Consider the following 25524-nt stretch of genomic DNA (forward strand, 5'->3'; position numbering starts at 1 on the left):
GGAATGGCAGAAAATCATAGGTTTGTTTGAAAGTGATGATGCAAAAGGAAGGAAATAAGTTGAGCAATTTTTAAGAAAGCAAATGAAAGTGTCAGCACAGTGGTCCAAAGTCAGGGAGGGGATGGAAGCAAGGATCTTCCTCTGGTAAATTTATTAAAAAAAAAAAATTCACACTTTTTGCTAAATGTAAATGATAGCTTAGGAAAAAACTGCTTGGAATACAAGTAAATGATGTTGCCAGGATACTTCCTGATCATGTTAATTAAACTGTCCCACAGATTGGGCTTAATTACTGCATAATTTGCATTTTGGAAATGATGGTAGGCATTACTAAAGAAAGCTCTTGTTCTGCTAGCAGAAAGAACATTGTACATGAATTAATTTCCAGGGGAAGAAGTCGCCAGACTGATATAATGATGTATCTTGAAAGGAAAGTTAAGATTTTTGATAATGAACTGACATATACCTCATTCCTCTTAGCAAGATTACATTTGATATTTGCTCCACTAAGTTCCTCAGAGGCTTCATCCACCAGCCTTCCTCTTGTTGGCTATTTCTTTAATTACAAGAACCACTGTTGCTTTCAGGGCTGCTGGTGATGAAGCAGATATTAGTTAGTGTAAAGAGGCAAAATATTTGTTCCAAGGCCCACATTTGATACTGCATATGCATTGCTGGTGATGTGCTTCACCACCCTCCCAAGTTAAATTCCCTGTTAAGCTATCAGCTTCTCCTTGTCTTGCTTTTTATTGTCTGGCTTTGTTTGAAACTTCTGATATGTCTCTGGTTTGAAACTTCTGATATGTCATCCTGCTTGTGGAGGCCTGAGGACAGATGGAAAAATGCAGAAATATCTCTCTGCCCTGCAGGTGTGAGTTCAGGTGTTACTGGGGGGTGCCCTGCTTGGAGGCCTCAAGCAGGCAACTCTTGGGGCAGTGGCTGTGTGGCTTCCTGATGCAAATAAAAAGGATTTTTAAAAGGATCTTGCACCTGCATTTCTGCCAGGGTAGTGTTGTGCCTCCTGACCCTGCTTTGAGTTCAGTGACGTTCCTGCAGCCATGTTTAACTGCAGGGCTGTGATGGTACTTTGAAAAACAAGACAAAGCATCAGAACTCCTGCAAGAATTAAGACAAGGAAACAACTGTTTTATTTTGGAAAAAAAAATTTCTGAACACAGCAATTTCCCAATTTAGACTGCTAATTGCTTTGCATGATACCGTTGCTAGGATATGCATTTCCGATGTGACTTGCACGTTTTAATTCTTTTTTTTTTTTGCTCTGTCTGTGACCAGGTGATCATAAACAGCACCATCACCCCCAACATGACCTTCACCAAAACATCACAGAAGTTTGGGCAGTGGGCAGACAGCAGAGCCAACACCGTGTTCGGGCTGGGCTTCCCCTCTGAGCAGCAGCTGACAAAGGTAACAGGGCTCACTGCAAGGCTGCAAAGGCTGTTTGCTGCTTGGAAATGCAGCCTGGCACATCTCCAACCTGTGTGTACTGCAGGTCCTGCTCAGCACTGCAGGTCGCTCATCTCTGGAATTGCCAGAATTACCATCCCTGGAATTGCCAGAATTACCAGAATTACCATCCCTGGATGGTATTTTTTCTGGTATAATACCAGAATTACCACCTCTGGAATTCCAGAATTACCATCCCTGGAAATACCAGAATTACCATCCCTGGAGTTACCACTGCCTGTGGGTGGCAGTGAGTGCTGCTGCAGGGGATGAGTATCCTGATGTCAGGCTTGCTGACAAAACTGCCTCTGCATTAGCACCTCATCCTGAGTTTGGTATTAATGAAAGACTTCCCTGGACTAGGGACTGGGTACATTAACAGGCTTGTAAAGGCTAGAGCAGCCTCTTGTTCTGAATAAGCAGCACCTGAAAATACTCCTCTGTCACTGGAGTGGTGGTCTTGACAAGTGCTTATCAAGCAGCTGAGATGATTGTTCATGTGGTAAAAAGCTCTGCTTATCTCACACATACTTGACTCCTGAGGCATTGGCTGCTTGGCACTGGGCTTCATAAGTGACCTCAGCAGGGTGTCCTTGGGCATGCCACAGCCTCTCAGGTTGCTGTCCTCTCCTGTGCTTTAATAAGAAAAGGATCAGGAGAAGAAGGTGTTTCTTGTGGTGTCTAAAGCAGCAAAGGCACAGCACTGCACTAGAAGGGCTTCCCTATCAAGGGAGTTGTTACAGGAATTTATTTTAGTAAGGCTGCCTTGATAAGTTTTTGCATTTTCTAGAGAATTGCATTTTTGCAAGTGTTTCTTAAAGGTAAAAGTTATTTTAATTTTCATATGTTAAATTATTTTTGGACTTGGGGTGCCCATAAAAGTGCCATGTTCTTAATTCTCATTAATTCTCATTAATCTGTTCTTCAGAGACAAAGGCATGATATGCAAAGCTGGTTTAAAAATGAGTTGTTGGAGATGGATATGTTTTATGATGCTTTCTCAGGTGTACAGGACTGCTCATTTCACCCATGCATTTTCCTCACTCCTGGGGCAAAGAGGTGTTCATAGTAGCTAATAAGATACATGGGAATAGAGGAGGATTAAAATGGACCTAGGGAATAATTTTTTTTGAGTAACAGATAAACACATATAGTAATGATATAATGCAACCTTTGGACACTGAGTGGGAGAATTAGCAGCTCTGGATAGTAGTTTTTAATCCTGGATTACTGAAGTTACACCTCTGTAACAGGACACGAGTGCCTCAGTGGCAGACTGGGGCTAAACTTGCACCATGTGCCACATGGAGCAGGTGCTGCTGGGTCTGGCTCAGGAGAAGAGAGGTAAATAATGAAGTAAGGCACTGGGTTCACTATAGTAAGGCAGGAGGTACATTTGGAGGACTTTGCAGCCTAATCAGAGAAATGTTACCATGTTCTGCAGACCTTATCAAACACACTCAGAAGAAATGCATTGCTGCTATCAGCCCATCAGTGTTCATGTGGCCAGTCCAGGCCAGTGTGAATAACCTGGGTCATTCATGTGGGCACAGGGGCACCAGCTGTGTTTCTTCCCAGGTCACTTTGTACATTTGTGTGCACTGCATGATCTGCTGAAGAGCCCAGTGCCCAAAATGCAGCCTTCTACCTGCATGAAAGGCTTTCCAAATCAGCAGAAAGACTTTTTCTGGTCAGAATATTGAGAGGGAGCTTAAGGGGGGCACTTCTAAAAATAGCTTGAGATGATTTTTTTTAAAAAGAAAAAAATCCCAAAACTCTGACAGTTATCTAGCTGAAAAATATAGGAAAACCTGTTTTATTATCACCATGTAAAGCAATGGGACAAAGATACTTCTTTATTGTCTGTGCTTCTCAGTTTAATTATTGAGCCATTAGTAAGAAAGATCAGAGTTGAGAGTGAGATTACAGCTATATAAGTGTACTGGGAATAGTAAAATCAAGTTTCATTTTATATTAATATCATTATACTCTTATAAAAGATATAAATTAAAGCTTGCCTATTTTACAGGAAATAATTGAAGTGCTTAGTCAGGAATTGGAAGGGCACACTAAAACCTCCCTAAACCAGAGATCAATAGCCCTGGCTTAAAATAAATATAAATAAATAAAGCTGAAAAATGTCAGTTGAAAGCAGTGGAAAATAATGAGGCAGGAGAAGAGGTTAGCATGCCTAAAAATGCCTGCATTTTTAAGTATATTGCTTGGCCTAATAAAAGATATTGCCTCATTCTAATGCTTTGCTTCTCTTGAGATACTTAAAGCATTAATCCATACCTGTAGGGAAAAGCAGTTCAAATTAAACATGAGCCATTAATGAAAACTGCATTCTGTGACCCAGTAACCTAATTACCATTCACATTGATTGGGAGAATCCCAGGGCTTAGGGCTGATGTCCTACTCAGGGTCCTGTTCCCCTTCTGCAGGAGTTGCTGACCCTCCTTTCCCCACCCTGTGCCTCGGAAGGGTCTCAAGGCATTGTTCAAATGCTTCAGCCAGACTGAGGCAGGAATCACAAAAGTGACAGTGTGTGTGTGGGGTGAGCAGGCAGGGCTGGTGCTGCAGGCAGTGCTGAATTTTGCACACCAAGGGGTTAAGGAAGATTTCTGCTCTCCTTCAGGGTGCTGTGTGTGAGGAGCTGCAGGTATCCAAGGGCATAGGGACAAAGATTTATACGGGTGAGAAGCCCAGTAAAGCCAGACTTTGCACATCATAAAGCAGCTGCCTCTGGCCCCTGGGAAGCCCTGGACTTTATTTCTCTGCACATTTTGTGTGCCAGTCACTGCATTGCAGGGCAGCGAGCTCGGGGCAGAGTCTGCCCCAGCACACAGCGCAGCCACTGGTGCAGCTGCCATCAGAGCTGGACATGCCCTGGCTGGGACAGAGCAAATTACTGGGCACTTTCTGGGGTAAAAAGTCTTGTTGGGAGCCCCTGTGCCCCATGCTGATCCCAGGAGAGCCACAGGAAAAGCAGGAGTGTGCTGTGGGTCATGGCACAGCCCTGCTCCCCCGGGGCTGTCACATCACCCAGCCTTCTGCAAACCCAGGGGGAGATGAAATATTTATGAGCCTGCTTTGGGTGGGAGCAGCTGTTTCATCTGATACTGGCACAATTTGTCAGTAGGAGACATAAAATATAATGCCAGACCAGGAGCTTAAAATCTAGGCGTACAAAATCATTCTTTTTAATGTATAAAATGCTAAGGAGGTCTATTTGAATATATATCTATTTCTCCTGGTGACAAACTGACTGTGGATTTGAACAGCCTTTAAATAATTTGTGCAATGCACAGTAGCATCCTTGAGTCCCCATTAAATTTCACTGGCCAAGACTCCTAATCAAGCAGTGCTCATGGCTGCAGCTGCCTGACCAGAAGGCTGCACAAGTGTTGGTAGCAGCAAATCTTCTCCATGTTGCAGCTTAGTCACAGTCCTGGGGCGTGGGAAGGCACATCCTATAATCCATGATGGATTATTGGGGTGGGATTCAGTTGGCAACTCTCCTACTCCAGTTTTTGTGGGGTTTTCTTGCTGATTTTGGGAACTTTGCCAGAGGGCAAGCATGGACCTAAGGAGAAGAAACATGATGTATTTTTGTTGGTTTTGGGTACTGAGATTTTCATTGCCCCTTGAGATTACTTACCACGCTTACCAAGTTTTCATTTACTGAACACACTTTTTATTAGGAATTTGACATGCATTAAGCACTCCCTTTTTTTTTGTAATAGTTTGATGGCTCAAAGTCAACGTAGATCTTGGAGGTGGAGCATGATTTTGTGATACCAATTAATTGTCAATTATTTGTGTTTGGGCAGAAGCAGTTGGTTACTAGAGGGCAATCTGATTTCTCCTGGTGATTTGACCCTGTGCCTGTGCCACACTGTCAGGCAGCCTCGAGCTCTGGGTGGCTCCAGAACCTCCTGCTCTGCTCCTGTGCAAGGGCTGCTGCAGAGCTGGGGCTGGCACTGCCCCTTTGAAAGCAGCAATCACTTTCTAAATGCAAATGTGTTTAATACAAGTGTTGTGAACTGGAGACATGACTGATATCGTTTATGCAATGAGGTCATTATTGGGTTAGTATTGAAGATTAGCGTTGCTCAATCATATGCAATTTTTTTATTATGGAAATGTGGGGAAATGTCCTTTTCTTCCCAGCTCACATAATTTTTCACAGCAGTCTCCTGTGTGCTTTATGAAGATAGCTGCAAAAATAAAATTTGATAGATCACTTCCAATTCTTTTTGTCTGTTCATATTTCGTATCGTCCATGAAGAACCCTCATAAATTTTTCATACATAAGATGAAGAGATTTATCATAAAAGAGAAAGATTTATTATAAAAGACAAACTCAAAACAGCCTTACACCATCCACAAGAAACACAAATGTAGAACTTACTGTTGATATAATATTTTAGAAATAATCAGCTGGTTATAGCTGCTCTGTCACAGCGGGAGAGATGCTTTGTGTAAAGTTAGAGTTAAATCACTAAAGGCACGAATGTAATGTGGTTGTTCTTAACGATCTGTGGAGTGCTGGAGAGGCAATCAAGTCATTTGTGCGTGTAGTGACTGCAATGCCATCAGCTGGAAGTGCTGCCATCCCAGGGCACACCCCTTGCATGTGCAGTGTCAGCTCTGGGGCAGGACAGCTGATCCCAGAGCTCCATCCTCATCCCCCAGCCCTGCCACACAGCACAGGGTGCCCCCACAGCATCACTCACCTGCCAGAATGTGCTCATCCCTGGGGTGTAACCATGGTGTGTGGGTGTGGGTGTTGGAAATTGCCATTTGTGTGTGTTACACGTGTAAATCCAGATTTCTTTTAGACCAAATGGAGAATATTTGTTTAATCAGTCTCTACAGTCCAAATTTTACTGAGAGAGCATGCTAAATACCTGCTGTAAATCTAAAGTTAGAAGGCAAGCTTGCTAAGTGGATAATGTTTCTTTCTATTCTTCAACTGTAAATTTGGATGTTTTTTTCATGCTTTTATTTACAGTTTTTTCATAAGTGTTCTGAATTATCCAAGGGTGTAATGGCAATCCTTTTGTCACAAATTGTGCAATAAGTACATCTGTTTATATTTTTACTTCTAAAATATCTTGCCTTTCTAGCATTTCAAATTTCTCAAAATACAGGCAAGCAGTGTTAGCTGAAAGATGAAGTTACCAATTCTTATAGTGGATACATCATAATTTTAAAAACAAATTATGTATTATACCTTTTTTTCCATCTTTCAAATCCTCTTAAAATGTTAAACACTGTTTAAAGTGTCTGAAGCCCTGCAACCCTGACTGGCTGTGATAATTCTTGTATTTCAAAAATGCTAGGCTGGCTTTGGAGCAGATGTCCTACAGCAACTCACAGAGGCTGGGATTGTTACCTTCCATCTTTATCTTTCCTTTCCCTCACCTCGCCCAGTTTGATCTATCCCTCTTACAGGGAGCATTCAAGCCTTTATCTGAAGTCTTCTACATTTATTGCTGAAAGTAATAAGAAAATTGGAGCAGAAAAGCTCTGGTTTTGAAGGACTCCATCATACATTGAGATCTACTTTCTTCTCCTTTTTCCTGTGTCTTGATAATCCCTTGCTTACCTCCTGCAGATGAACTTATTTGCATTCTTTAATTGAATTCACTTGCTCTTAGGAATGGAAAACATTGATACTATTTTTATCCAAACATATGTCTCTAATACTTTTGTCTTTAATACACTGTCAGCACCAAGGGAAACAGAGAAGGAGGAGGAAATAAACAGAACCAAATCAAACCAGGAGAATCCAACAGTTCCTTTTTCTCCATGGGCTTTTACTGTGGTTGGCCAGAGTTATAGAGATGTTCCTCTTTTACAAACACCCACACTTCTCTTGGAAGAACCATCCTTCCAGAGAATTAAAATGTTTTCTCTTGCCAAAAATTCTAAATTAATAAAATTAGTTGTTCACTTTTGGACACCTATACCATATGAAGATAGCAATCTTAATGGTTTAATAGATGATAAATCATGTTGATAAATATCTTTCATGCTTTTTCTAGTTTGCAGAGAAGTTCCAAGAAGTAAAAGAAGCTGCCAAACTTGCAAGAGACAGATCTCAAGAGAAAATTGAAACCTCAAGCAATCATTCACAGGTTTGTAATTTAGCTTTAATACCTGTACATATACAGGATAAATAATTTAAAATTAAATTTTCAAATGGACTGTGCCAGCTTCTGGCAGCCAGCTGAAAGTATATAAAGTGGAGATTGCTGAAGGTAATTGTCAGCTGCTGGACATTAGCATTGTCAGAGGAATATTTTTCATCTGTCCATACTCTTTACTTTCATTTAAATCTAATATTTTCAGCAGTCCTTGAGCTGTTACAACTTTTTTAATAACAGGCAAAGCCATACATCCTTTGATTTGTACTGTTAAACACAGTTTGAGTCACTGGGCAGTCAGACAGTGTAGTGCTTCAGCAGACAGTAAATGAGATTCATCAATATCCTTCTTTGTCATCTGTCCAGCCCACTCCTGTGGCATTTGCTTTGCCTGACTTTGTGTCCAGTGTTCCCTGGGCAGCTGTGGTGTGGGAGCAGGGGGGTTTAGGGGTGTTGGAAGAAGCCTGTGCTGTATATCTGCACAGAACCCTCTGCTGGGCAGCATCCTGGTGCCACCAGTGCCCCAGTGCCCAGCGAGGTCTGGGATTCCTGCAAACTGGAGAAACTGAGTGTGGTCCCAGGTCTCTGCAGGGTTGGCTGTATTTCCATGTGCATTGCTTTAGTGAGAGTGAGCCCTGCTCAGCAGGTGTTCCTGGCCTGGGCTGATGTCTGGAGGAAAGGTAGATTTTGATCAGAGAGGAATTCAGGTGAATGATCAGGAAAAGCTGCTGAATGGTTTTAGTGTTGCAACCACCCCCATTTGTGGGGCCCACAAATATCAATCTGAGTGGCTGACTTTGGACACTCATTTTGTAAAGACTTTTGTTGTGGTCTTTGTAGTTCACTTTGTTTGTTCTCTGTTGATGGTCAGCACCAAGCAGTGTGTGAATATTATGTCTTTGTAGGAGCAGTGCTATTTTTGTTTGTTTATTTGTACTTTGTGTGTTGTATTGTTTCATTATCTTAAAAAAACCAAACAACTTTTGAAAAACACAAGCCTTATCGGGGAAAAAAACTTTTTTAAAGTTTTGAACACTTGAAACTTCCATTTGTGTATCACTGTAATTTTTTCATTCTTTTTAAACAGACCAGCTTTGCAGCCAAGATGAAAAGGGTATGTGTGTGTTACCACTGTTCTGCCAGGAGAGCCGAGGTCTCAGCCAAGTGGTGTGGGATCAAGATTACAAAGAAATTGGTGTTGTGGTCTTGCAGGAGATGCAGGAGACACCCAGTGTTGGTTTGTGTGTTGTGCTGCAGGAGTCTGGACGTGAAACACCCTCCTCCACCCGAGCTTCAAGTGTGAATGGCACCGACGACGAGAAGGCATCGCACGGGGGCCCTGCTGAGGCACATCTCAAATCTGAGAATGATAAATTAAAATTTGCTCTAGCCCAAAGGTGAAGTTCCTGTAGAGCATAAATTGCATTGGAAAAGTGTGCTGTAATTATCTGATGGATAATCATATTAACAGAAATTATTCAGATTGCAATTAATTTGAAATGGTGCTGCAGAACGGACGAATGAACAGATTTTAGCAAGTATCTCCTGGTATCCAGTTGAGAAATATTTCCCATTTCATTTATTCCTGATGTAGTTTGTGAAGAAATAAGCCCTCTTTTATTTTGCTGATGCCAACTATTATAACCATCTTCTTTCGGGAAGTTTTAGAACTACAGAAATAACATTAGTGTCATAGGGGAGCAATTGCTGCTGATAACATGTGAAGCCAATCTTTCTTTGAGTTTGCTACACTTACTTTGATGAAAATAGATATGGATATTTAAAATTATGAAAGGCAATGAACTCAACCATAAAAAGTTGAAGTGAGAAGTATAATTTCATCAGAGTGCTTGGAAATCTTAGGGGATATTTCTAAATTGTGGACAGAGCCCCTTGAAATAACATTTTTTGCTATTTGCTTTGATAAATAATTTGGAAATGCTGAGAAGAGTAATTTGCAGCTGTAGTGAAAATACAGGCGTTGCAATATGCAAAGTTACAACATTAAAATAGAGTAATTCTCTATTGGGATCTTGCCTTGTCTGCCTCTTGCATGTGAATGCGTATCTGTGAATGGAAGGAAAATCTAACAAGATCAAGCTACTCTTAAAAAAGTATTTAAAAAACAAAGCATCACTGTAAGCAGCATTTTCCAGTGAGCAATTCAAGGTTGCATATATTATGTTTGAAGTACTACTTCTCTCTTTATTGACATTTCAGTAGCTTAACCTGCTTCAAACAGTAATGTGAGCTCATTCCTCTTGCTGAAGACACCTCCACAGGCAGGCAGCAAGTAGCACACAGGGAGTTTCAAAGCCTTCCTCCCGTTCACCCTCTAATCTTGTGCTCTGTGCTGCAGCTCGAAGCTTTGGGGAATGAGTGGTTTAATTCTGCAGCATTATGTAACACTTTTATAGTTAAGACTCAGCATTAAAATAAATTCAAATATAGATCATGTCAACCCCCTGAAATTTCCATTTGGGATTGCTGTGCCATCTGCAGATGTGCAGAGCGGCTGGGCTGCAGGTGCCCAGCCCCAGGTGCTGCAGCCACACGGCTCAGGGGCTGCAGGGACCTGCCAGGGGAGACCCCTGTGTGCAAGTGGCCCCTACAGCCTGCTCTGGCAGCAGGGCTTTTGTCCCAGACACAGGCACTGCTGCTGGGCTTGGTGGATCCCTTTGTTTTGACGGAGGCGGTCAAATTAAGGCTTTTGTTCTCCCCAGGAATGTCATGGCTGAAGGCAATTGCACACATCTGAGAGCTCTTCCTCCTATTGCAACAAATTAATGGTGAACACACCGCGGTGGGGGGGTTTGCAGGCAGGTAAAGAACAGCAGCTCGCAGGGACACAAGGTGAAACCACCTCACGGTGTCCTGTTTTTCTCAGCTCATCCAACGTGAAGAAGTGGGAGACGGAGCTGCAGTCGCTGCGGGAGAGCAACGCGCGGCTGTCCACGGCCCTGCAGGAGTCAGCAGCCAGCATCGAGCACTGGAAGAAGCAATTCTCAGCCTGCAAGGAGGAGAACGACCAGCTGAGGGGCAAGGTAGAGAACACACGCACAGGAGAGCCGCCCCTGCAGCCAGCTGCTGCCACCAGGGCTCCTGCTCTGGGGTCTCTGCGGCTTCTCGCTGTGTGTGCTGGCAGATGGAGCTGGCCTGTGAAAGAAAGGGAGGTGGATGGGGAGCTCAGGCAGCTGCTGCCCTCTGCACACAGCGGGCAGGAGGGAGCAGAGGAGCTGCTGCACCACCTGAAGCTCCCTGAGTCAGATTTGGGAGACTTGGTGTCAGCAAGACTCTAAAAGTGGGACTGCTATTGCATATCCCTGTCAAAGCTCACTTAAATACTGCCAGATATGGATGAGCAGAAGGCAAGGTTGTGGCCTGGCTACCCATAGGAACCCAGCCTGGGAGCCAGTCAGGATTAGAAGCAAATCCCAGCAGTGTGCAATGAGGATGTGAGTTATTTCCTCAGCACTGTGGCTGTGAGCTGGGACCTCCAGCACTAACACCAGCATCTCATCCAGAAACTTGCCAACAGGCATCATCAAAAGCCTTTCCCCTTCATTACTGAGCACATCTCTCAGTTGTATAAGATGGAGGGTTAGCAATGGCTACAGCAGAGAACAAGTCAGAAATCTGTGAAGGTTTAGAGTAGTCATTAGTTCCATCTCAGATAATGCTGTGCTGTCTGCAGCAGCCCCTATGGGCACAGAGGATCCTGGGCATGGGGGATCCTGGTTTCCATGAGCACTGCTTTTGCAGAGATATTTTCACCCTATTCATCCTAAATGCTTTTGGAAAAGCTGGATCCTTTTCCTGCTGCTTAGGTGGATCACTGGGACATTTGAAGTAGAGGTCAGATTGGATCAGTCTGGTGAGGATATTTTTTTGTTTAGTGTTTGCTTTTGAAGAGGAAGGAATTTCATGTCTTTTTGTGTGTCAGTAGGCTGCAAGTAGTATTTCACTGTTGGAGGAGGTTTGGATTGTTTGTTGGCACTGAAAGTCCTTGTGGAACAACACTCTTTTTTCTGAGGCCAGCATTCACTGTTCATTCACTGGTGTTTTATGGGTGCTCACTGGAAATGCAGAGATCAAACCAGAGCTGTATTAACTGATGTTACATTAACAAATTAATATTAGTTGTTACATGATTTGGGTTCCTATATCCAGTCTGTTGTGGATAGGGGGGAAGTGAGGCACTGGAACAGTGTGTTATGGGAAAATACCATCTTTTGCAGGGTAGTTATTTCCCTTTCTCTACTGTTGCAGGGAAAAGTTGTTCTCATCAACACATGCCACATCCCAGCAGCTGTACTAGAAAAGAGGAGATTATTAAAACACCACTGCTCTTACTGCCTCTTCAAAGTCCCCATGCTGGTGGCCAGATTGTGCAGCAGTGCTGTCTGTATAATGTGCTGTCTTTCTCTGTACAGGGAGGTTTTCTGAGGTTTTTCCCCAAGTAGGTTCCTTGCTCAGAGCTCACATTGCACCACTGCAGTGCCCTGGGAAGTTCCTTCTCCTTTTTTAATTGGGTCAGAGTTTTTTGCATACTGCTCTACCTTCAAATGAGGGAAGTTATAATCCCAAAGCAACATGGAGCTGAGAATTAAAGTACATACTTTAATGAGCTGGTCCATTGGCCTGTGGGAAGTGCATCTCCTGGGAGCTGAGTCCAGGGCTGGCAGCAGGAGCTTTGGAGAGAGCAAAGCACATCCCTGGGCGAGAGAACAAAGCTGCAGATGTTGCTCTGAACTGGTTCTCCCCCCAAAGTTTTGATGTTGTGTCCCTCATACACCAGCTAGAATAATAAGCAACCCCCAAGAGATTTCTTCTCCTAGTGCGTTAAGAAAATCCATTCCTGGTAGCCTTGTGTTGGCTTCAGAGGAGCGAAGTGCAGCGAAGTGCGAAGAGCGATTTTATCCCCAGTTTCACTTATTTTAGCAGCCCAGTGTTTTGTGCATTCCTGAGTTACAAGAGAGATTGTAAGAGAGAATAAATACAGACCCAGGGTTTCCTAGTGGATGTGTAAATTGACTCTTTTGAAGGAAAGAAGTGATAATTTGGCTGCATGAATTAAATGCTGTGATTTAGGAAACAGATCCCATGTCCATTTCATCAGCTGTGTTCTGCCCCAGATTTTCAGAAATCTGAACAATTTCACCTAATGTCTGACATTTCTTAAAGATTGAAGAACTGGAGGAACAGTGCAATGAAATAAACAAAGAGAAGGAAAGAAATGCACAGTTGAGTAGACGTCTCCAGGAGCTGGAAACAGAACTTCAGGACAAAGAGCTGGTGAGTGCCCTGAACACAGAAATGGCATTTTTCATGTTTGAGTGGGACTGTCTGCTTCTGTCCTTGGGTGTAGATTTATGGAGTGGCTCAAGTGCCACCAGAGGCAGCTTGATGTCCTGGGTGTTGCCTGTTTCCAGGTTTTCCACATACAGTCCCTTGTTTGGGAGTGTTTCTCCATCCAGGTTCCATGATGTGTTATGTGCTGTGGCTGCACACTGTAATTTGGCAGGGGTTAGAAAAAAAAGAAGCTTTTATGTACACAACACTTGTCCTTGTAGAAGAGCCAGTGGTGAAACTTGGTGCCCAGTGCCAGACAGATGTGTGCTGAGAACAGATTCATTTGACTCTCCCCATGCCAAAAATTCTTGTAGACATCAGGATTGCCATTAAAAAGACATCATTTAGAAAATAATTTGGCATTTGTGTAACAAGACCTGTTTCTTTTCTGGATGGCTGATAGTTTGCAGCTTTGCTGGTTTATGTTCTCACTCTGATCTCAGGACTAAAGCCAGGAGTGAGAAATTCAGATTCATCTAGAGTACAGAGTACCCCAGTTTGTCATTTCTGACATTGCAGGGTGTTAATTTTTCTAAGGAGAATGATGGTTTGGAACCCCAGAACAGTGGGGAAAATACTGAGAAGCTCTTTTCTTTCCATTGTCACACCAACCAAATGCTCTGAGCTGGCTGAAGAGGAAAAGCAGTGGAGGAAAGTTTGCCATGTGCCATTGCAACATCTCTGCAATCTCTGGTGCTCTTAAAAGCTCTGCTGTTAAGGGGTTTTCTGGTGCTGGAAGGAAATAGTTTAGGGAGATGGATTTTGATACACTGTCATAAATATAGTGTTTTTCAGCTCTTTATTTCAAAGGAAATTGTAATGCTGTCTTCCCAACCTTTCTGTGGCAGTAGCACATAGAACAGCCCTTATTCTCTCCTAGAATTCTCCTCAAGGTTCACATTTTTACTGTACCAAATGAACCAGAAAATTGATCGACTTGTGAATTTTACAAGCCTGTCTTCCATTTACACTGAAAATACCCTAACTTGTTATAAAAATTCATGCCTACATTAGCATGTTCTCAATTAGCTTTAAACTACCCATAAGTAATCTTTCATGGCCTGGACTCCAAACCCACATGAAGTGTGCTGGTGGCATTGCCATGTAAGAGCAGCTGCTGATTCCCTCCTGGTGCTTGTCCACCAAGTGGTTCCTCCCCCAAATCCACATCTCTGATTTTGGACAAGGCTCCTGTGGGGAGCAGTGTCAAATGCTTTGCACAAGTCCAGGTAGTCCAGGGGAACACCCCTGCTGCATTCTCTGGAGATCATCACCTACATGGGCAGTTTCTGGAGGAGGATCTTGCACTTTTTTTCAAGTTAAGTTGTCTTAATTTCCAACAGAGACATGAATTCCTACTGTTGCTCTTTCCATTAACTCCCTTCATCAAGTCTGCTCAGTTTGGGTGGTGAGGCCAGAACCAAATACAGATTTTGGGGGAGGGGGAAGGTGGTGGTTCTCAGAGCTGTGCCATGGAGGAAAGACCATTACTCCTGTGTTCTGTGATGATGTCTCTCTATGTGCAGCTGGTAAAGCCACTGGCCTTTTTTTTTTTTTTTTTTGCTGTCATATGTCATTGAAATTGTCTAATTTACTCTTTGCTACCATCTATAAATTGCTTGTAGGATTACAGCCATTCAGATTTCTCTGGTATTTAATACATCTTTTGCATAGTTACATGGCTTAGGTTAAGATTTTATTAATAGAATTCATGGAATTCATGCAAGAGATGGGATTACATTGCCTGTTTTAGAAATGGAAAGTAAAAAATTTAGTGAAAAAATGTATTCTTGTAGAAAATTAGCAATTTTGGAATGCAGGCAGGTTATTTTGATTATTTTCCATCCAAATACTGTGCAGAATACAATAAAATATGCAAAGCCATTTCATCTTTTCAGATTTTCATTATGTTTTAAATTGAAGCTTGCACTAATATTTTTTCTTTTATGTTTTCAAAGGAACTGGAAGAGCTCCGAAAGCAGGGTGAAATTATACCAGAGCTAATGTCAGAATGTGAATCTGTATCTGAACAATTACAGGTACAGTTAGCAGTAAAATTAGTTTCAAAATAGTTGGTACCTTTCCTTGACTTTTTTTTTAATTGTAGCTGTATGCATTTCTCTATTCAAATGTCACTGTTTCAAGGCAAGAGAGGTCCAGTTTGTAAAAACAAAAAATGCTAATTACATGCAAAATACACAGTGCCATTCCCAGCACAGGAGTGATGAAGTAGCTCCACTGCAGACATTGGTTTGCCTGGGATCATGCAGCATCCATCTCCTGCAATTCCAGGCTGTCCTGTATCCCATGTTTGTGCTGCTCTGGGCTCATGGAGCTGCACCACTGCCACGTGTGTGGAGCAGCTCCCCAAGACCTGGGGGTAATTGCTGCAGTGCAGCAGGGCAGGCTTGGGGAAAGAGGCAGATGAGCACAGCTGCTCAGCACCAGGCTGGAAGTTCACCTGGGGATGTGTCCCTGTGCTGTGACATCCACAGTGCTGGCAGGAGCCCTGCCCCAGGCAGCAGCTGGACTCTGGGCATCACCTCCTCCAGTCAGGTCTTGTGGAAATGCAATAAATTAATACATGAAAAGAGAACAAAAATGAGCAGTCTCATCGATGAGGTAAAATCCAATCAATAAATAAGCCATCAGGCAAGGTAGAATTTAAAAAAATACCAATAAATCCCAAAGTGCTGAATAAAGCAACTTTATTCCTCAGACAGTATTTCCTAAGTTTGTTTTTCAAGGTTAAACCACTGTAGATAATTCTGTATGTAATTGATGGCCCAGAGTCTAATTCTGTCACTGTAGCAATGACACAAATGTATGCACAGTTCATGTTTAAATCCAGCTGAATTTGAAGATATCAACCAAATGACAAAGTCTGATGCAAAGCATCTTTTCCAGTTAATCTGTGTCCTTTCCTGCGTGGGCTTTTAATCTGACACGCTCCTGTCACTTGCTCTCAGAGGTGCTTGTGTTAATCAGTTTACAGAAGTTGGAGCAAACTCTCACAGCCCAGCTGCCAATTGTTGCTTTAATTTATGAAATGCTGCTCACCCTTCTTCTCTATGATTCATCTTATTGTCTCTTTTGTCTTTAAGGCTGCTGAGAAAAAGAACAAAGATCTTGAAGAGAAAGTCAGAACGCTAAGGACAGAAGTTGAAGAGAACAAACACAGGCAGACCAACCTTAAAACTGAGTTAAAGAATTTTTTAGATGTACTAGACGGGAAGATAGATGAATTACATGATTTCCGACAAGGACTGTCTAAACTTGGGGTTGACAATTAGATGGCAATAGATCTTTTTTGTAATCTAGGGTCTGGATGTTTGATGTTTTGTTGATCCCAAACGTGTGTTTTACAAAATATAACTAGAATGTTCCACTTGTTTGCATTGGTTTTGTACATAGAGGCTGAAAATTTGCTGTGGGGTTTTTTTGGTGGGTTTCTTTATTTTTTTTTTTGTTTGTTTATTTACCAAACCAATCATGCTGCTCACTGAATTCTGTTGAGATTAGAAACTTTCTATATGGCTGCTCTGGCTTTGTGGGGTTGGGAACAGGTAGAGGGTTCTGTCTCAGGAATCTGGAACTAGATCTACCTTAAAATGAATATGCAGTTAGTTGTTGCAGGGAAATTTATATCTTTCTTAAGGGCTGTTGCAACCATAGAAACAGAAAAGAAGTCTTTTTCTTGTCTGGACTACCAGCACTCTTAGCAGAATTGACTTTATTCCGTGGTGGAGCAGAGAGGTTGGCTGGAGCCCCTGCAGTTTGTAAAATGTGCCTGTGATGAGCTGCAGTCAGGAGAATCACTTCTCACAGATACCAGGATCTTTAGGGACCATGTCAATCAGGCCCAATTCAGCCAAAAAGAATGCAGTGGATTTCAGATAACCTCTGATGGAGGTTTCGTGTGCTTGCCTGGACCCATAGAGCACAAAGTCAAGAATGCAGAAATGATTTCCAGCTCTTGAAGTCAGTGTCTCACCAGTCAGTGAGAGCAGCTTCCCTTGCTTAGCAGCATCACCTCTCTGGCCTTCAGTTTTGAACCCATCTAGTTCCATCATTATGTGCATCTCTGAAAAATGCCCACCTGAGTCTGGGGACCAGATATTTCTTTTTAAAAGTGCTATGTTGCTGGTTTGCACAGGACTCATGCCCCTCTGTGTGCAACTTGATCATTGTTGTTTTGCAGCAGTGAGGAAGGAGAAATGGATCTGAAAAGCATCATCAGGTTACTGGGAGGTGTTGCTCAGAAGCAAATTTCTGCCCAAGAGACTGGCAGGGCAATGGCCACAGGAAATTAAAGTTCTTTCCTAGAATTTCTGTATTCTCTGGCAGTAGGGTAGGAATTAGTCACCAAGTTAGGTTGTACCAAAAAAAAACCCCTCAACCCCAGAGGCAGAAATGCTCTTTTATTCTTGAACTGATTATTCAGCAACTCTAAGAGTGTGTTGAGAAATTCAAGGTCATTCACCCTGGCCTTCAGTGAGAAGGAAATTCAGTTCATCAGAGACAGGGATGTAAAAAAGGTGAGAGAGGAGAATCCAGCCCAAGCCTTGCTCTTTCCCCAAGGACTTCCTTCAGCTTCTTTCTCTTCTTTCTCCATAACCTGTTTTGAGAGTGTTTAATTAATTAATTCAGGAAAGTACTTCTGTGTACATGACATTGTAATTTGCTTGATTCAGACAACAGTTTGGATAAGCACTGTTTTAGTGCTTGCCAGCAGGGACTAATATAAAATGGCCATGCTTTTCTTGGAATTTCAGGGCTTTATCCTTTTTTTGGCACATCTTGATTATTAAAGTGACCTTTAAAAAAAAGGTGGGTTGTAGATGAAACATGCATTGAATACTTTTTTGCAGATGAATATATAATCCCCGAGGTGGAGATAGGATCTGCAATTGTCCCTTGAATTTTCATTTCATCTCTTACTGTTACTTATCTTCATTGCCTGTTTTTTAGAATGGACTTTGAGTATTTTTGCTTTTACTCCTCTGAAACAATGGATGTAAAGCTAGGACCTTTCATAGCCGTTATGACCATTTACGTATCTTTTTAAAAAAATTTATTTAGGCTGTTGATATTTAAAAATAAAAATAAAAATCAGGTACATAGCATGTAGGCGTGTGAAAATTAGACTTTGCCAGCATGGAAGATTCAACAGTTGCATAATGTGGGGTTAGATCAGACTTCTCAAAATTGAAAATGACGTCAGCAAGTGTGTGGTTGTGCACAAGTAGTCTCCATTTTTAGTCTTTTTATTTGATAGAAAGTCAGATATACACCATAATTTAGCAGGCAGCTCATCCTGCTTCTCCTCTCCTCCCATGCTGCTTTTTGGTCTCTGCATCAGCTGGGAGCCACAGGATAACACAATTAAGAGCTGCAAGCAATACTGGCAGTCAGGGCCCTGCTCGTCCCAGTGGTTCATTGCTTTTGCACCAAGGACCCTGCCCTATCTTCCTTTTACTGCTGAGTGATCTTAGGGCTTCTCTGTTTGTTTTAACATAAATTGTTTTTAACATGATGCTGGGTAAAGGGATGCAAAAGACTCTGTGAAAAAATTACATTTTCTGGTTTAATCCAGATCTTTGTTTTCCACTTTAGTCGGGTCTGTCTCAGATCCAGTTCATTAGGAATGTATCAAGCCACTCTTAAATTGCAAGAGAAGTGTTTCCATGGGATTGCATCGATTAAACAGATGGAGTTTGATGGTGGCACATTAAGCCAGTGCATGGCTGTGTCACAGGCAGTTATTTCTGGGTGCTTAGTGCCCACCAGAGGAGCAATGGAGTGTCCTTAAAGAAATCCCTGCCCTGTCTCTTCTGTCTTGCCCCAGATGTATGTATCACATATCTGCTATTGCTCTGATGTTGAGTCCTTAGGGATGCCTGTACACAGCTTTAAGCTGTGGGAAATTCTGTCCTTCAGGCCTCCAAGGGCTTGTTTTAATTGCCTTCTTTCTTTTTCTTTCCCAACAGCAGTAAGTTGAGAGCTACTACGTATAATCACTTAAACTCCCCAAAACTCCATCTCTTATAAGCTTTCCATCTCTTTAATTGGATTTTTCCTCTTCAAGAGAAAAAAGAAGAATGGCAGTGCATGTTCTCAGGAGTGTTTGGGCACCAGCTGCAGCTGCCCTCTCTGGCCTGTCCCTGTCCCCAGCCCAGGGCACCGATGGTGTCACACACTGCATATTCCTTGCTGCTGTCTGGTGGCCCAGCACTAACCCCTGTGCCAAACTGAGAGCCTCCCACTGCTCCTCTGGGGCTCATCCCAGCACTGAAATGCCTCCTCTGTCCTGATGGGAGCACCAGGGCAGCCAGCCTTCCCCCACCAAAATGCACACACCATGCTGTGGGTGCACTGACCCTCCTTTTGTGCACAGCTGGAATTTCACCTGTCCCTGCGGGCACCCTGAGTTCAGCTGGCAGACACCTGCTTAGGGATGGCCCTGAACACTGCCAGGGCCAAGAAATACTCACCCCTGTCCAAGAGAGGATCTGCAGAGCTTGGTTTTACTTGTTACACAGTGCTGGGCTAATCCTGGTCTCCCTGTGCCTGTCAGCAATGCCGTGGTCAGCGCTCCACTCCCACCCAGCCTGAGCACATTTACAATTTACAGGGGGCTGTGCCTCACCTTGGGTGACCATGAGTTCCCTTTCTGGGCACAGGTTCCTCCCTCTGAGTGGTTTTTATGGCAGGAGCTCTCCTACCTCACTTACATGGTCTTTCCTTAACAAAGGACACGTGCTTGGCTCTTCCCTGGTGGGTTTCTGTCAGCTGCACCCCACGGTCCTGCCTGCCTGGCATTCAGCCTGGGAGCTCCAGCAAGAGAAATCTGTGCTGGCCTCCTGTGGCACCAGGACACAGTGTGACTTGCTGACCTTTGGGTGAGATGCTTCTTTGAGGTGATGTTAGAGCTGCTGAATAATGCCAGGGTTTGAGGGGTTTTGACAAAATGAGAAATAAATAAGTGTACCTTGTATTACATAAAAGCAAAAGGGACATAAAAAATGGATGGAGTTATTTTCAAGGGGAAAGAATATTCCATTAGATATATTATGTCACTTTTTTGGAAAAATACCTTAGTCTCATATTAGGAATAAATGATTTCAAAATGAAAAAATGGAAATTTGTTGCACAGCTCAGAATAAAGAAGATTAACCTTTTTGGGTTTTTATTACTTGGCTGAATCTTTCTTTGCCAATTCTGACTCAACTTCACAAGTAGTTCTGTTTGGCCTAGAAGTGCATTTTCAGCAAATGCAGTACTTTGCAGTGTTCTGTCTACATTGGTGTCTCCTTTACTAAGTGAGCTCACTGGAAGAAAACTCTTTTCTTTAAGAAATTCAACACCACCTGTCCTTTTCTGTATCCAAGCATTCAAAATATGTACTTTCTAAAAACAGCTTTACACTGGGTTCATCTGTGGCCAGAAAACAAATGTTATTTAGACAGTATCTTTTTTTTTTTTGGACAAACACCTGATTTTGGTTTTTATGTGAGTGATTTAGGGAGAACAATTTTTTAAAGCTGCTTATTGAATTAAGGTGAGCAGGAGGGGTTCCTGCTGTCCCTGGCACTGCCATTGTCTTACAAGGGTACCAGCCAAAGCACTCGTGGTGCTCACCTGCCCTGGCCAGTGACTGCTCAGTGGCTTGTTGGGCACACTGGCAGCAGGGCACAAATTGTCTGGAGATTTCTCTTCTCTTCTCTTCTCTTCTCTTCTCTTCTCTTCTCTTCTCTTCTCTTCTCTGTGCTGTTTATTTTTCCCCCAAGTCTTCATTTCTCTTCCTTATTAATTTTTTGCCACCTTTGGCTGTGTCATAAGTGACAGAAGGAAAATTCCCAGCTACTGTCACCACCTTGCAGTGGTGGGAGTTCCTCAGCTCTTCCTTAGGCTCTTCCAAAGAGTTATCTTGGCAAAACTCTTCAAAGCATCAATGGTTTGTAGGGAATCTAGTGCTGTCTTCCTGAGCCTATGGATTAACAGAGATAAAACCCCTGTCAGGGTGAAATGTCTCCCTCAGCTCAATGTGTGCCCAGGGCTAAATCTGAAGGGAAGGGGTGTAAGGGGATGCAGCAGCAGCAGCAGCAGCAAGGTTTTTTTGCTAATGTTTCAGCAGAGATTTCAGTGAAAGATGTGCTCTGCCCATGAGCTCTGGATGGCCACACTGATCCACCACCCCCCTGCCTTTGTCCAGGCAGTTCCAGGCTTGTCAGGCCTGTAAATATCAGAATTCCTCAGCATATCACACAGGGGGTGACAGGGGGCAAGGGCAGCACAGCTGGGAGAGCAGGGCAGCCATGGTTATGGTCAGGCACTTCCAGCCAAAAATAGGAGAAGCTGTTCCTGTCCCACAGGGCCTCAGCAGTAGCAGGGACCTTGCAGGAGGGCAGGAACAGCTTTTGGGAGCTGAGGGGCAGCAAGGAGTCCTGGGCTGGGCTGGCAGGCTCTGGCTGTGGGCACGATTTAGCAAAAAACCAGAAAGCTACTCTAAGGTCATTTTTCTTTCCATGGATGGTGCTCAACGAGCACCTGTGTGCCAGGAAAAGCCATCCACAGCCACGAGGTGAATCCAGACACAGCCAGAGAGCCCCAGCTGCCCCCCAGGCTGGCCAGGGATGCTGTGCCATGTCCCAGGAGCTCGGCAGGGCTTTAGGCTCACTGTTGGAATGTAAACCTGACGTGAAGTTTGCACATTTTAAATACCATTCTCTGCAGGAAATGATAACTGAAATAGGGTCAGGAGATGAATGATAAATGTGGTGAAGGTGCTTCCCAAAGGAGGGCTCTCCTGCAGGCTGTGGGCAGAGCTGGTCCTGGCCAGGAGGGCTTTGCTTGCATCCCTGGGGGATGTTGCATGTCCAGCCTTTGATTTTCTACTGTGTTTTATGTTAGCTCTTCTTCTTTTTTTTCTTTTTTTCTTTTTTTTTTTTAAGCAGGTAGCCTGAACATACAATCTTCAGATGAAGGTGCCTATACTTCCAAAAATTTCATATGCACATTTTGAAAGTTAGTTAATTTAGTTACCTAATAATAATGGTACATACAAGAGAGGCACTTGAGAAAAATCTGTTTGCTATTGTATTTTTGTTTGGGTTGGGTTTGTTTGTTTTTTTAACACTGGTCAGCAATAATTATTTTAGCCATATACTAGCTAAAAAGACCGAAAAGTAAGATTTGTGAACTAAGCTTCTAAGTTTGCAGGATTTTGATTAACCTGGGTATGTGATGAGGAAGCTATGCTCAGTGAAAGAGTATTTTGCAGCATTTAGATGTTTTCATTTAATTGCCTAATAGTGATCATGAACATAATATTCTATAAATCTCATCATGAATGACAAACAAAGCACATCGTTTTTAACATGAATATATCCCTTGTAGTTGAAAGTTCTGAGAGTGTACTAGTGTGGTCTGCTATACCAAAATATTTAGATTATTATGAGGTTTTAGTACTAAAGATAAACATACACCCTGTTTTTACTGTTTCAAGTAAAGTTTAGTGAATGACAATTTGTTGATATACAACTGTGGGAAAACACTGCAGTGCTCTAAATGTATATTTTTATTTGGGTTTATTATATTTAGTATATGTTTCAATGAAAACTGAAGTGTTTACTACAGTTGGATCATTGTAAAAACATCTCTTACCTCATTTTGTCTGCTGTAAAAAAGTACTATCCTCTTTTTTTTCTTTTTTCAAATTGACCATAGACAGTCAATGTTAATATTTAGACTCCTAGTAGCAGTAAATGCTGGGTTTTATATCTATAAAATGAAAACTTGATTTTTTTCTTTATGAACTTATTATATACCTTTGTGATTTTTATCTGATTTTATTGTAACATAAAGTTGTTTTATGTAAAAATATATAGTTTAAGTAAAATCTCTTGTCTTACTGTCTTCATTGACTTCAGAAAATTAATATCTTTGAGGCTGCAAGTCTGAACTCAATGGAATGCTATCCTTTGATCAGAAGAATGTGATTTTGGTCTATATGTGTGGTATCAAGACTTGGAAATTTCAAGAGCTCTTTTTCAAATGGTGGAGCTTTAAAATGTTTGTCCTGCTTCACTTTGCTCCATTAGCCCAGCCAGAGGGGATGCAGGATCAGTGGTACTTACCTGACTGGAAAAGTAGAATTTATAATTATTTGGAGATGAAATTTTGGATTTATTGAGTGCTGAGAGAGGCCTATTGTCAGGAAGAGGCTTTTTGTTGCCCTGTTTGGGGTATGCTCAGGACTGAAAACCCTCCTGTGTTTGCTGTAAGTGATGCAACTTCTCCTGGTGGCAGCTGAAGCTGCTTTTGTCCCTGGAGGAATCACCTGGGACTGAGGATGAGTCTCTGTGTTGGAATGAGGGATGTTTGGGCAGCCCAGCAGCACAGGGCAGTTATGGGAGCCCTGGGGTGAGGCTGCTCTCTCACACACACATTTTATGAAAAATCCTTTCCTTAGGATTTTTTCTCCTGAGAAGCTGAGAGGCCTCAGAAATGAAATGTAAACAGTAATTATCTGCTGCTGTGGAATGCAACAGGTGGATCTGTGACTGGTCTCATGTGGTTGTTTCTCATTAATGGCCAATCACAGTCCAGCTGGTCTGGACTGTCTCAGTCAGTCACAAGCCTTTGTTATCATCCCTTTTCTATTCTTAGCCAGCCTTCTGATGAAATCCTTTCTTCTATTCTTTTAGTATAGTTTTGATATATATCATAAAATAATAAATCAGCCTTCTGAAACATGGAGTCAGATCCTCATCCCTTCCCTCATCCTGACCCCTGTGAACACTGTCACAGCTGCTCCCCAAGGCTGCAGCCCAGGGGCACCTGGCAGGGAGCAGCACAGACAGTAAATACATCCTGCTGCTGGACACTGATCATACAGCAGCAGGGTTTCTGTCTCTGCACCAGGCCAGCATTCCCCAAAGGAAATAAGAGGTTTGAGGACTGTAAAGTGGCTGTGGCTCATTGTGCCTCTGTTACTCTGGGCTACAAGGCTGCAAATGTCAGCTTTGGGGTGAGCAAGAAACTCATCTGCCCCTGACCTTTAGTCAGAGCTCTTCTACCAGGAGCCATCAATAGTTCTGACGAGCAGTACAGCAAATTCTTGCAGTCTCTGAATAACCAGGTACTACAATCCAGTAGCTACAAAACCAGCTTATGTCCATCACAGTAAAATGCAAGTAACACTCTCTAATTCTTAGCAAAACCCACCTCCATTTATCTATTTGCATAATTATGAGTGTTAGGACAACAGAAGTATCTGTGAGTACATCCCATCACCTACAGTTATCAGAAGGCAGCCCCATTCTGTCCCTAGCAAGCTGCTGGCCCCACAGTGGACATTCCCACTCCTCCATGTGGGCACTGGGCTGGGCACAGAGGCACCTGTGTGGTACAGCCACACCTGGCACTTGTGTATCCTGTCTGCCTCATTAAGCCCAGGGTACATTTTTAGCATCAGAAAGTCTCTGGTTTGTGTGAGGGGCTGCTCCTTGCCAGCTGTTCATGGTGCAAGTGACCAGGGGTTCCAAAAGAAACAGCCTGCTCTGGGATCTGGGGTGAGTGATGCTGCCAGCAGCAATATCTGCTGCTGCTGCTGTCTGTGAACCTTTAATTTTCACATTTGACTGGATTCCTGTCAGAAAGCTCAGGAGCCTCCTCAATGGACTGTGTCCTTCCAGAGTCAGACATTAAAAAGGGTTTTACCTGACTGTGGGCTGCTGAGCTGTGATGTGCCACCTCGGGAGGTCTGATGGAAACATGAGGTGAACTTTAAATCAAACGTTTGACTCTAAATGAATGAACTACCCTTTAATATGTATTCCTTTTGGACACTTTGGATTCCTTCAACAGCATAGGAAAAGATAGGCCATAATTTCCTTCCTTTTGGAGGAAAACCCCCAGCATGGCACCATGGGGGAGGCCTGTACAAAGGTAGTACAGGATGAGATACCTGAGCAGGAGCAGGCTTGCTCTCTCCATAACACATGTAGATGGTGAATAGGTTGAACTTACATAAAATTCAACATTATTCAGTCCCACACACTTTTAATTTCCCATGCTTTTCATCTAAAGGCATGTCTGCACCAACAAGGGAAGAAAGGAAGATATGTTAATTATATATTATTAGCTGTCTCCCCACTTCCTAGAAGACTTGAGCATTTTTCAAATTCACTGCATACATTTTCTTTTATTTCTTTTTACTCCTGAAAAGTAGCCAAAATCTTGTATAAAATTTTAATTATTTACACCATTAAATATCCTTTACATAATCAGCATTGCCAAGCAGAGCAGAAGAGCAGCATCAGTGAGACTAATACATAATGGGCTGATCTCCTGAGAACAACTGAAACGTTAATGTTAGATACAAAAATGTGTCAGTAGCAGCTGAAAAGCCAGAGACAGGTGGATGACAGGAGCCAGGCCTGACCTGCAGTGGTGGTGCAGCCCTGCTTTGCTTCCATTGGAGCAAAGTCCAACCATCCTTCAAAAACAGAAAAAAAATGCCCTGCCAGGTGCACTGCCAGGTTTGATT

The 25524-nt window shown here is 42.8% G+C and overlaps 1 protein-coding gene across 3 annotated transcripts in view; it reads left to right on the forward strand.

Annotated features, from left to right (window-relative positions):
* HOMER2 (homer scaffold protein 2) overlaps positions 1–22889 on the forward strand; it is a 60327-nt gene extending 37438 nt beyond the window's left edge. Inside the window, exons 3-10 of one of the 3 annotated variants that reach the window (XM_071441413.1) lie at positions 1294–1425; positions 7518–7610; positions 8707–8733; positions 8832–9016; positions 10507–10663; positions 12804–12914; positions 14930–15010; positions 16076–22889. In XM_071441413.1, coding sequence (XP_071297514.1) covers positions 1294–1425; positions 7518–7610; positions 8707–8733; positions 8832–9016; positions 10507–10663; positions 12804–12914; positions 14930–15010; positions 16076–16264 — 975 coding nt within the window. In that variant the 3' untranslated portion in view covers positions 16265–22889. The remainder of the gene's footprint in view (positions 1–1293; positions 1426–7517; positions 7611–8706; positions 8734–8831; positions 9017–10506; positions 10664–12803; positions 12915–14929; positions 15011–16075) is intronic. The other 2 variants (XM_071441414.1, XM_071441415.1) reach the window with 2 other exon arrangements.
* Positions 22890–25524: the final 2635 nt, after the last annotated feature.

This window comes from Agelaius tricolor, unplaced genomic scaffold, assembly GCF_023055355.1.
Source record: "Agelaius tricolor isolate 1412-34295 unplaced genomic scaffold, bAgeTri1.0.p SCAF_16, whole genome shotgun sequence".
NCBI lineage: Eukaryota > Metazoa > Chordata > Aves > Passeriformes > Icteridae > Agelaius > Agelaius tricolor.